Source organism: Epinephelus fuscoguttatus, linkage group LG12, assembly GCF_011397635.1.
Source record: "Epinephelus fuscoguttatus linkage group LG12, E.fuscoguttatus.final_Chr_v1".
In the NCBI taxonomy this organism is placed as follows: Eukaryota; Metazoa; Chordata; class Actinopteri; order Perciformes; family Serranidae; genus Epinephelus; species Epinephelus fuscoguttatus.
The window spans coordinates 29,422,656-29,435,343 of NC_064763.1; the positions used below are offsets into that span (position 1 = coordinate 29,422,656).

Below are 12,688 nucleotides of genomic sequence, written 5' to 3' on the forward strand. Positions count from 1 at the left end.
GTTTTGGATTTTTGTATGCGTTTTAAATTGCCACCATTTCTGAAGCTGCAGCTCATTTCTCCTGGTTGAAATGTTCTGGGACACTGTGGTGCGTTTGCCTTTGTTGGCCACCATAGTATAACCCTCTGAGGTCAGTTTTGGGATTTCAATCCTCATTGTATAAAATGAAATTGGCCTCTGATTGCCAAATTAATAGTTTTTACCTCTACTGCATGTCATCACTTGAAACAGTTCACAAAACTTTTCAAGCTGCACCACCTGATTTTCTTACAGTGCACTGGAGTGTCCCTACATCACAAGACCATTGTTCATGCTTTGAAACCTAAAGTTAACATCAGGGAGAAAGAATAATAATTTGGGATTTGAGCACGATTGGGAGCTTCAGCAAATCAAGATCAGAGAGTTTCTTTCGTGTCAGACAAACATATAGTTGCCAAAAGTTATAAAATGCTTTAAAAACTGCTTTGTGCAACACTATTAAATATTTCAGGCAATAGATCAGTTTCTAATTGTTGTAAAAAGTTGTTCAGAAACATATTATAATACAGCACTGCCATTATTTCTATATCTTATAAGCTTGTAGCTAAAACTAGTGATGGTGAACATTGAAAATTCAATAGTTTGGCTAAAATAGCAGTGACTGTTGAGAAGAACGAACACATCTTTATTTAAAAACACTATTAAAATAATGTTAGTAACAACAGATTTGCCATTTATTCATAAAGATCAAATGTATCAAGGCTGTCTGCGTGAGCTGTAGATATCCTGTAGACGGATATGGAGCCTTTCATGATCTATTATGCGCACTTCAATCAATAAGTTAGCTCTCAAGGACTGCCACAGAGCAGGATCAAGGAGACTAAGTGATGCACAGCCGCTATGAACAGGTCATCACTCAGTGGAGAGTCTATATCGTAACACTTTGGACAAGAGAGGAAAATTTTAAACTTCTGTTAAGACTTTATGTCCTGTCATATCCAACAACTTTATTATTCAACAATAGTATCTCTCTCCTAAGATTTGAGTCTGACAGAGGCTTAAATCAATATCAACAATGGAAAAGAGAAATTAAATCAACAGCGTGTCAGTCAGGATTTCTGATAGTGGTGTCACTGCTGCTAAAAACAAATAATTGTCTTTCTGTTTTTATATTGAATTCTCAAACTAAACGTGTCTGTTCCGAAATATGCAGTGCACAGTGAATGCAAGGAACTATTGACAAGACATTCTGCAGAATCCACATTTTCATTTTTTGTATCTGTGCATTATTGGAGCTTCACACATAAAAAAAAAATCTATAAGACTGCTGGTGAGTAAAGCACATTATGTATGCTTGTAAATGTTACTATCCAGAGAGCTTTGTTCAAAGGGGAGGGTCACTATCTAAATACCAATCAATTGATTGATTTCTGTGTCCACTGTTTTTCCAAAACTGATGAAAAACAATTTTTAACATTGCAGTATGCTAAACAAAGCAAAAGATCTGTATTGGCTGGAAAAATGGATTCACTGATGAATGTGTCAGGCTCTAATGTTTTTCTGCATCTTGTAGGTCAAACAGCAACTGACCTGTCGAAGGAGTGGAACTGCATGGGCAGCATGGGGTGTGTCTTCAGGGCAGGGTCTGGGTGATAGGGCGTCGGCCCAGACTCCTGTCCCAAATCTCCGCCATCGACTGGAGCTGCCACCAAGCTCTTCAGGATCTCCTGCAATTCAGAAAGAACAACCCATCTGGTGACTACAGGACACAAGCTGTCAGGGTTTTAATGGCTCAACTAGTTCTTGGCTGTTTTTCAACTTGTTAATGAGGTGCGACGACTTTCTAAATGTTGTTTCAGTGTTGGCTTTCATATGTTTTAAATTGCAAAACATTATTATTGCCTCTGACAAAATCCAAAATAGAGCAAACTTAACCAAAGCCCTGTTTCCACCAAGCAGTTCGGTACGCTTTTTTCCCATTTCCACTGTGAAAAGTTGTGGATGGTACCAATGGAACTGTTCCATACCGTCCCCATTTTTGGTCCCCCCTCTGTTGGGGTACCTAGCACACGGATCTGGTACTAAAAGGTGGAGCTGTGAACACTGCAGTCTGTTGATTGGTCATTAGAGGACGGTCACTCTGCTCAGGGCTGAGTTGTGGCGGGTTTTAACGCTCATGTGACCACTGGAGAGTTTTATTAGTAAACTGTAACTATAAAATGAAGGGATGATTTGTTGCCTCTCACAACAGCTGGAGTCTGAAAGAAAAATAACTTAATTCACAGGGCCGACTGCCGGCGACTTTTAAGGTGGAACGTTTACTTGTAATGTTAGTCAGTGTATGAGTTGACGACAGGAATCCATCAGCACACCTTAAATTTCAGTGTGACAACTTTGACCATTACTTTACTCTTTGTACTACATACTCTTTTAGTAATGAGTGGATCCTCAAGCGTTTAAAAACATATATTAATTTAATCTGGATAATGTGAACTGCGCACAACCCAATCCTCACTTGGAGAAAGAGTGTCGTTCCTGTGGGCTACAGCAACACTAAACCCCTGAGCTTGCCTTAGAGGGACTAAATGCACAAACCAGCTTATTTTAAATATCCCACTGAGGGAGACTCTCACTGCAGCCTGTTCTTTGGACGATAAAGAGGTGCAGACTGTTAAAGTGAGTGCACGGAGCAGTGAGTGACAACAACTCGCCCACGTGAAAGAGTACTGTTTGAAGTGGAAATGCTAAGCAGACCCAGGGTCTCGTACCATGTCTAAAGGGTTACTTTTGTTTCCAACAGTACCATGCTGAAATTTGGTGAAAACAGGAGCTTAAAAAGCAGTAAACTATTAATGTATTTCAATGATACATAACCTTAAATAACCTTACTGATAGCTGCACATGTGGAAAGAGCTTGTCCCTATTCAGACTTGGCAAGAAAAGGTTCTGTATTTTCCAACCCGGACCCCATTTTCCCAAGTTCTTGTGTCTAAATGACTTATAGGAACAATAATTCTTGAAACTGCTCCAGTATTGAGTGCGAGCGCTGTAGCAGGCCGCAGCGAAACACGGTCCAGGCTGAAGAAAATACCACAGCCACACAGCTAAAATACAGATGAGGCTTGATTATCCAAACTATATTTGAAAGTACATGAGGATGCGTGGGATCTCAATAGTGCAGACTAAATGCAAATGTATTTCCTGACCACATTTATCATCTCTATGAGATAGATATAGACATATTTGGATGAAAGCAGCCAGGTCTGAATGGGGGCGTCTCACAGACCCACCTTGACATTGATTCCTTTGTTTGTTTGGCTGATGCTGGAGATGGACGAAGGCGGAGCTTGGCTGGAGTTGGGGTTGGAACTGGGGTTGTGGGGAGAATCCAGAAGGCTCTCCTGTGACCTCCTGACATCAGACAGACTACACAACAGATCCGTGCCTCCTCCCCCGCCTCCTCCCCCCATGTCTCTGTCTCTGTCTCTGTCCGTTTCTCTCCCCACCAGGCCGAGGCCGAGCCCCAGGCCCATCTCCGAGCCGTTCAGGGATCCAGCCACGTGGCCCTCCTCTCCGATGCCTGAGTCTGTGTGGGGGAGGCCGGCGCGGGGAGAGTCGTCCACTGGGGTGGGGGTCTGCTTGTCACGGTCGGAGAAGGCTGAGGATGGATGCTCTGGAGGAACGCACACACAAGAATTAAAAAAAAAGGAGTTTCTTTGTGTAAAATGCATCGCCAAGAAATTCCACAACATACTGTGTTTTTTATTCATCCTCAGCTATATCCTCATGTTTCTAAGCTTTATTTCTCTGTCAAGTAATACCCATCTTTCTTCTCTCTTCTCTCATTCATCCTCTAATTGTCTTGGATCCTTGACAAAGGTATTGTTGTTTGCCTGAAGCCTGTATTCACTATACAAATGCTACAATGATGAGTCACCAGCTAGCTCAGCCAAGATTACTCTAATATTGAGGGTACTGCAGTAAAAGAAGAAAGAGAATCACCTGTGCTGGTTGGGGAGTTGATCTCGTGGCGGATGCTTCTCCCCGATAGGCTGGTGGACCTGCCGATCTCTCGCTGGGGTTCCAAAATGTCCCGGTACTTAGATACCATGAGAACTGAGATAAAGTAGACGACTGCCAGCGCCAGAAACTGAGCCTGCTTACTGTCATCCTGCAACAAAATATCACACAAACACGCACATTTATTCAGTAAAAACAACACTCAAACAGAAATACAGGTGTTTTTTTGTCTTTGCACTTCTACCCAGACTCATACTGTACACACTAAAAATACACACAAACACATGCTTACCACATCTCTAAAAACCACAGCTCGAAGACGATTGATGTCGACATCCTGCAGGAGTCTGTCTGGATCCTGCTAAATATGAAAGACAGAATGTAAAATGTGGTGCGTCATACTGTACTCATGCACGTTTTCATGTCAGAAGTGTTGTGTGCAGGATGTGCATTTGATTCCTCTGCATGTGTGTGTGTGTGTGTCTGTGTGTGTGTGTGTGTGTGTGTGGTACCTTGCTGGTGGTGGAGGCACTGTGGAGGCTGTCCTGTGACTTGCTGCTGGTTAAGGACGACTTGCAGCTTCGGTCTCTCTGTCTCTGTCTGCACTCCAGACAGTTCCTCACTGCCACGCAGCATACTGATGGACACACAGAGGTGGAGATGAAACCTGTAAGTATTTTATACTGGGGGAGCTTTTTACACATCATAACATTTCTTTTTGATGTACCACAGATGCATACATGTATTTGTTTTAAGGCTATGCACATTTGACTCAAAAGAACATGCGATATAAATATGATCTAATAAATATAAGTAAGCAGATACACAAAATAAAAAGATGCAATTTAATAGTTAAAGACTTAGAAATCTAAAGATGCAAAATATGATACATTTTAAGTGACTGTATCAATCGGCTATCATTCTGATAACGGTTCAGTGTCTGGAGGCAGCAGCCAATATTTCGGGGCTTCAAGTGGAATCAGCAGATATCCAGATAACGGATATCCGGGCCAAGGCGTACTCTTCTGTGTGCTGGGCATTGTTTACAGTCCAATTAGCAATTTGAGACGTGAAAATGGAGTTGGCAGGAGTTCACTGCCATAAACAGATATCTGCACGTGAATGCAAATAAAAATTTTAAAAAGCTAATAAAAAGCTTAATCATTGTCAGACGATAGCCGATGGATTCTGAGACTGAATTTCAGCCTGCATGCAACCAAAGCCCATTCAGAAACAGAATGCTTTCAATACCAAAATCTTGTTTCGTTGCCTACACATTCTGCACACATATGCAGACATCTGTTTATACTGATTAGGATTTCTTAAACATTATTTTAAATTGGGGGAATATTTTCTTTCCCTGTTAACAGTCAGTCGGCTTAGTGACAGAAGATTAATCTAGAACCATTTCTTAAGTAATATATTATTAAAAAATGACATATTCTGTGTAAAAGAGAAGGCACTGCTGCTTTTCTTTCATTAATATCATTCTAATTGTAATATCTTTGGGTTTTGGACAAAAAAAGAAAATTTGATGATGTTACCTAAGGTTTTGGGAAATTATGATGGGCATTAATTGAAACAATAATCAACTGATTAATCGTCAAGAAAATAATTGTTAGTAGCAGCCCTACTCAACAAACCTATGAAGCTTTGTGAGAGTCTGACTCCACGGTCAAAATGTTTAAAATACTTTGGTTAAGGCTGAATAAATCGAACGAGCACACACCCAGGCGGAGGCATTGCCTCATCAGCCCTCCTGACGACATGTTCTTCTCCGCTTCAATCTCGCTGAAGTTGAGGGAGCTGGCAAACACCAGTACGTCCACCATGGCCATGAGACGGGACAGGAAGGTGACCGCTGTTTCTGAAGACATGCCCTGTGTCGCCTCGATGTTCTCCAGCTCCGTCTGGGAAAGGGAGGATATATATACACACGCTTGACAGTTATTCAGTGAAAAACCAGCATGTTAACACAATAAAGTGGATGCTCTCTCACTGGTTTAAGAAAGGTGGTGAGATACTGTAGTATCCTCTTCTTTTAAACAATGGAAATAACCTTCAGAAAATGTATTATCATCGTGTTTTACATGAGCATGACCACAACAGTCATGGCTGTTTGTACCAACAAACAGGAAAAGCAACCTTTGGCATCATGCTGGTTTAGTGAAATACATACTTATATGATGAAATCTGGCAACATGAGGTGTTGTACACAACAAACAGGAAGTACAGCCTGATGACACACAGGTAATGGTAACAGTGGGACCGTGACAGTAGCAGTGTGGCCTGGCACTAGTGCACAGATAGGTGAAACTAGCCTGGAGAATATTTCATAGGAAATTTAATTAGTCCCCTCATGTTGACACCAAGTTTTAAATGACCAAATGTTCTGTATATCTACATTAAAAAATAAATCTGAAGGCAGCAACACAGGGGTTAAAACCTGCAACCAAACCAGTGTGTGGTTTGCTGTGTCTCTGCTTCAGTAAGCAGGATGTGCAGGGCTGTGGAGAGTCGACAAAGTGCAAGCATCTGGAGGCTGGTCAGAGCAAGTGAGCACAGACATTTGGGGGAATAACAGACACACAAGGTGAGGACAGAAGGGCTTGGGTTGGTGCTCTTAGCTCTTCTGGTGATAGTGGGAGTCTCAGGCTCTTTACGCACCTCTCCCCCTGCGCCTCCTCCCCCAGGAACAGGGGTCACCTCCTCTCCCTTTGACCCCCTCTGGGGTCCGGCTCCTCCTGCCTTCTTTAGTGTTGATACAAATGGGACAATCTTAGCAGATGCAACCCCCAAGGACTTCTGGAAAACTCTCATGCTTTTTCTCTCATTAACATACTCTATCTATTTTCACCTCTAAATATATCCTCTCAGTATAATCTCTCCTTATTATTGATCCACCCCTTGGTTTTTAAGTCTTTTTTATTCCCCTTATTTGTATAATATTCTGACAATGTTGGAATATTATACCAAGTGTATCTAGTTCAGTATATCTGGCTCATATATTTGAAGAACTAGATACACTGAGAGGTCAATGCATACCCACAACAGATACAAACAGTATAAGGGGGAGTACTGATTAGCAGCAAAGAAGCACAACAAATAGAAACACTATGGATGTCAGACAAGCAAGGTTTAGTGTCAGTCACAATGGTAAATAAACCAGGAACAAAGTATTAGTAGAATAGAAAGAGAGCAGAAGAAACTGCAACTTACAGTGTTGGCACTACTCTTAGAACTCTGTACATGCAAAAACACAGACAAAAACAGAGACAAAAAAGACGAGAAAATACACAGAATACATGTAACACAGAGAGGAAAAGAAAGATGATTAAATTAAATAGGTTATCAAACTATCAAATTAAATAGATTGTTAATTTAAAAGGGTTAGAACAAAGGTTAAATAAAGGTTCAAATACTGTGCAAGAAGTGTTAGGTTGACAGTTAAATATGTAGAGATACAGATGAGAGGAATCCTGAAAATGTTCTTGAAAGTTTAATTAGTTTACCCATTTAAAAAAATACAAAATATGGAACACAGGACAAATTCTTAAACCTATTAAACAGGGCTGAGTATCAGTCCTTGATACCTTTAAAGTGACAACCAAAATAACCCAGTGCCAATTAACATCGAAACTTCTCCATTCAAACGATACCTGCATTTGATGCCTTTTGTACCCAGATCTAGAAAAGATGACTATTTGTAAGGTTTTGCTTGCAGGGGGGAGTGGTGGAGGCATTTTACACAACTGAATGCATCCATTCAGATAATGGGTACTGAATTAAGTGGAAAAAAAGGTATCCAATAAAGTACTCTATTGGTATCTGCCTTAGGGGTATTAGTATTGCTACTGATTTTTTTTAAATGACACCCAGCCCTGCTATTCAATCATGCAAGATCAACACTGCCCTGAGCACTGGGGGGGCGGGAGGGGGTTCCTCAAAGTCTGTGTTTGGCGTTAACAAATAAGTTACAGGCCTACATGAATGAGGCAGCTGTTGACCTGCAGTTTCCCCTCCTACCACAGAGGGGCGAAGTAGAGCCACTTACAGAAGGGGAGGTGGCAGCAGACAGGAGAGGCAGGATGCCTCCACAGGCGATGATGATGTTGTCCACCATCTGAGAAATGAGGTGGATCGTGTTGTGGACGAAGATGATGTTCTCGTTGCTGTTCACAAAATCCATCACCGACTTGGTGGAGTGGCTGAGATGGAAAATAAGAGTTGGATGGATGATAAAAAAAAACATACAGTTTAGAAATTGAAACATGATGGCTGCTAATATCCTAAGTCTAAACTAATTTTAAATTCATGTGTGATCAGTACAGATGCCCCGAAAACAAGGCTTGAATGCTAGTCATACTAGTTTATGGGATAAAAGATCTTAGAGGTAGAGGTTTGTCTCAAACTACACTCACAGGTTTGTTCAAACTGACTGTATCTTATAATCAAAGGTATTAAAGATTTGAACGATGGTAAACTAACAGAGAAAAGCCAAGAGACACTGACTGCAAGAGACACACACATGAGACGCCCTAACTCACCTCCTCCATACATGCACATCAGTCTCCAGGGCGAACAACAGGTCAGTGAGCAACCTCTGGTGCATTGGAGACCATTTGAATTCCGGGATGCGGAACATGGTCGTGCGCGGGCCGGGGCTGAACTGCCGGCGCTGCTCCTCCGTCATGGGCATGCCCCTGAAACCCAGATCGACGCGTAGGTCCCGCTCCAGCTGGGCTGCGGTGCGACCGTGGAGGGCCTGAAACATCATGGGGGCAAAGATTCGGTCAGCCAGCAGAGGGCTTTCAACACATCTCCTACTAGTTTAATAGAAAACTTGGCTTTCACACAGTTATGAAATTCAGTTTCATTAGCGACACCACAGAAGACTCTCTGGGACTTCTGTATTCCCTGATTTATTAGAGAATTAGTTCATGTGTGGGCAGTCGCTTGGCTTTTCTGGTGAGACAAAGTGTCCATGGCTGAGCTTTTTACACTAATCAACGCACAGAGACAATCACAGTGGGGCGGCTGCAGCCTTAGGGATGGAGAAGAAGGCTTGTCATTGCCACTCAAAGCTTCCTAGGTGTGCTGGGTTTTAGTTGAAAGACAGCGGGAGAAAACATCCAAGAATGACGCTCGGTAATGAGACAGTATACACCGATCAACCACAACATTGAAATCACTGACAGGTGAAGAGAATAATTAATCATCTGTGTACAATGTAATGTTCTGCAGGGAAACTTTGGGTCTTGGCATTCATGTGGATGCCACTTGAGACGCACCACCTGCCTCAACACCGCTACAGACCAAGTGCCGCCATCATTGCAACAACATTCCCTAATGGCAGTGGCACCCCTCCAGGACAATGCACCATACCACACCGCAAAAACTGCTCAGGATCAGCCAAAGCCACACACAAACATACCTGAGTAGTTGCGGTAGTTTGGATCTTCTTTGTGTCTTTGTCTTTTCCGTCATCTGACCTCTCTGTATCAGAGGTGGTGCTGGCTGTGTCTCCCCCAGTCTTAAGCCCCGCGACCTCTCCCTCTGCCCCGGATGTGCCCTCTCCCTCTGGGAAATCGGGTCTTGAGGCTCCCTGTATCTGGGCTTGGCTCTCTGCCTCAGCAATAGAGCTGATGTCAGCAAGAGGGCTCTGGATCTTAAAGGGCCCATCCTCTGGAAGTTCCCCAGATGTGTGGCTCTGGGTCTGCGTTAAATCAGAGCCGCAGCTGGTCATGTGGGCCAACAGGCTGAGGTCATCGCTGGCGCTGGTTGTGGAGTGAGCCGGGACTGGGCCGGATGGAGTGGGCTGGTCTGGACTCGGCAGTACGAGGGGGTCTGTGGCTGCCAGAGCTGGGAGCAGCTTCTCGTCAACCTGGAGGAGATGAATGGGGCGATAAAAAAATAAAAGAACATTACGACATTTGGAAAAATCTACAGCAGCGACTAGTTTTCTTTTGAGACAGTAGAAAAACTATGTGGTACTACATTCTATGTCGGCAGGGGAAAATGCGGATCCACAGACTTTAATCACAGATAATCTTCATATCACATCCTACCTTGCTGAAGAGAAATCCGTTGTTGCTCGGGACACTGTCCTTCTCGTCAGCCAACGTGATGAGCGGACCCATGTTCCCATCATCCTCCAGGCTGACACCTGAAAGCCCCAGGCTTGACGCCATCCCGACCCCTGAGCCTGGCGTATCATCTTTAGGTGCCAGATTTCCATTTAGGTTTTGAACCACAGCGCAGTAAGCACTGTCCAGGAGAGAATCCACCTCTACCAGAGGTCCGTTCTCCATTCCACCCCCACCTCCTCCACCCACACCACTACCAAGGCCTTCTGGAGATAAGTCCAGGTCATCCAGCTTCACTTCCGTGGCCTCTACCTTCTCTGCTTTAATGTCCACCAGCAGGTCGTGGACCTCCACCCTCACCCCTGGACCAGCGGCCTGCTCCCCAGGTGTCAGGGATTCTCCGTTGGGTCGCTTCACAGCGCCCTCTGCGAGGAGGTTCCGCGAGTCTCCTCCGGCCCCCTCGCTGTACTCGGCCTCGCTCTCGGGTGTTTGTGTCTGGGAGTTGTCGTCAATCTCCAGGTTGCCGTTGACCACAGGGGCGGGCGTAGCGGAAAGCCCAGAGATAGTGGACACAGAGCCTTTCTTCCCTTTCTTCATGTTTTCCTCCTCCTGGCGTTGGTACTCTTCGTACATCTTGGCCAAGTACTCTTTATGGGCTTCGTAGGTCACCTGTGACAGATGGTGGGGATAGAATTGGTTGTGTGATCGGAACACAAGCACTGACAATAGCTAACCTTCACCTCAATCAACATCAACGGAGTTCATAGATCATGTGTACCTAAGGCTGCATGGATAAATTTGGGACTAGCATAACAGGGCTATTAGACCATCATCCACAGACATCATTTTAGACCGTGGGAACCTGTGATCGTACTTTTAACCATGTTTTTTGACATTTCATAGACTAAATGATTAATCGATTAGTCATGAAAATAACTGGCAGATTAACTGATGATGAAAATATTGTTAGTTTCAGTCCTATGAATCACATCAACCAAAGGAGCTAAATGACGTGTGACATACTTGTGCATGAAAAAGAAAACTAAAAGTCCTTAAAATGAAAGTCCATCTTCCACCCAACTTTAACATATTGTTCTACAGTATCTCATTGATTAATTACTCTGTGATCATCAGTGGATTTAAATCGAGATTAGCCTTGTCAACTTTCTTTGTCTTCTTCTACTTGGTTTATTTGCTCTGGCAGATGCATCTGCTCCACCTCCTGGTTAAACACATTTCTACCTGACCTGGCCTGCCTCTGGCCAATCACAACCATTAATCTAATATGGGGCATGTTTCAGAGGATGACTGACAACCGGCGGAGCCTTTGTGCTTTACGTGATGACACCATTTTTGGTTTGCTTACAGGCCGGGGACACTTTGGTGAACATAAACCTAGCTTAGGAAAGACGAGCGCCACAGATGACGTGGAACTTTCTGTTGAAGTACCATTTTAAAATCCTGATGACAAAAACAGTCCTACTTGTTCACAGACATATTGATGCTGCACCATCACATCTCATCTCTACACGCTGCAGTGTCTGTTTACATTTGTCCGTCGCTCAGCGGCATTTTGATTTACAGCCGTAAATAACGTCTCCTGGAGACTGAAATAGAACTGAGAGGTTTCAGGCTAATGCTGATGCCAGGCTGTAATTTCTACTCTGCTTCTACAGGATTTACTAACATCTCAAATTGCCTTTAAACTACTTCCAACAACAATTTCGTAATAAGATATGAGTTACAGTGACAGTGATTGCAGCAGCGGGGAAAATCTGGGCTATTTGGTTAAAAACTGAACAGTAAAGCCCTGAATAATGTCAAATGTAATGTGGCTGCGTGGCATTCTAGTCTACTGAAGGCTCCTCCAGGTGGAAAACTGTTTCTGTGTCCTAATTGATGGATTTCTTCATACTTGATGGTTAACTGTAAATGAAAAATGGTGAATGCACAGATAAGCCTTTGCTCTTTGATACTTTGAGTGCACATCTCACTCTCACCTTTGAGTGTGCGATGGATAGGGTATCAACCCAGACCCTCCACCCTCCCCATTCATATTTGATGGCATGATAGAGCAGGATCCTGAAGATGTTGTACACCATCTCTGTTATCTTCTGCTCCTCTGGGTTCTTGGGGTTGATGTATCCCAGGGAGAACATCCAGTCCTGCCACACAGAGCACTGCAACAGGCAGCTGGGATACAACACAAACACTGGATGTGAGTTGGGCTGCAGCCGGAGCTTATTATCAAAATATAACAAGAAGTAAAAGACAAGCAGTGAAACAAATGCAAGTCTAGTCATTTGTGTGCTCTTACCGCCGGTTTTCTCGGCTGTTACTGAAGAGTTTGATCATGTCGGAAAGAAAGAGTCTTCTGACTTCCATCAGCTCTGCGCTGGGAGAGGAGTTCTTCAGCAGGGTGGCCACTACCTTCAGAATCACTGGGTGGGAGGTAAGAATCAGAGAACGGGGGAGAGGAAGTGGAAGAGGAAGGAGATGAGAGTGTGAGAGAAACAAATATTTAAAAAGTATTTTGAATGAGAGAGAAAAATTGTGAGGGACAACAGAGTGAGAGGCAGATCAATAAGTGGGAGATGGCAGCA

General features: G+C 43.5%; 1 protein-coding gene across 18 annotated transcripts in view; it reads right to left on the reverse strand.

Moving 5' to 3' along the window:
* Window positions 1-12,688, reverse strand: part of nbeaa (neurobeachin a) — a 117,929-nt gene that overhangs the window by 26,324 nt on the left and 78,917 nt on the right. For 7 of the 18 annotated variants that reach the window (XM_049591207.1, XM_049591206.1, XM_049591204.1 and 4 more), the window contains exons 20-33: window positions 12,403-12,526; window positions 12,086-12,278; window positions 10,068-10,754; window positions 9,434-9,883; window positions 8,547-8,764; window positions 8,054-8,207; window positions 7,219-7,242; window positions 6,667-6,750; window positions 5,729-5,909; window positions 4,512-4,636; window positions 4,292-4,360; window positions 3,982-4,150; window positions 3,270-3,652; window positions 1,570-1,706 (exon numbers count right to left, since the gene is read on the reverse strand). In XM_049591207.1, the coding sequence (XP_049447164.1) occupies window positions 1,570-1,706; window positions 3,270-3,652; window positions 3,982-4,150; window positions 4,292-4,360; window positions 4,512-4,636; window positions 5,729-5,909; window positions 6,667-6,750; window positions 7,219-7,242; window positions 8,054-8,207; window positions 8,547-8,764; window positions 9,434-9,883; window positions 10,068-10,754; window positions 12,086-12,278; window positions 12,403-12,526 (2,998 nt within the window). The remainder of the gene's footprint in view (window positions 1-1,569; window positions 1,707-3,269; window positions 3,653-3,981; window positions 4,151-4,291; window positions 4,361-4,511; window positions 4,637-5,728; window positions 5,910-6,666; window positions 6,751-7,218; window positions 7,243-8,053; window positions 8,208-8,546; window positions 8,765-9,433; window positions 9,884-10,067; window positions 10,755-12,085; window positions 12,279-12,402; window positions 12,527-12,688) is intronic. The other 11 variants (XM_049591214.1, XM_049591213.1, XM_049591208.1 and 8 more) reach the window with 4 other exon arrangements.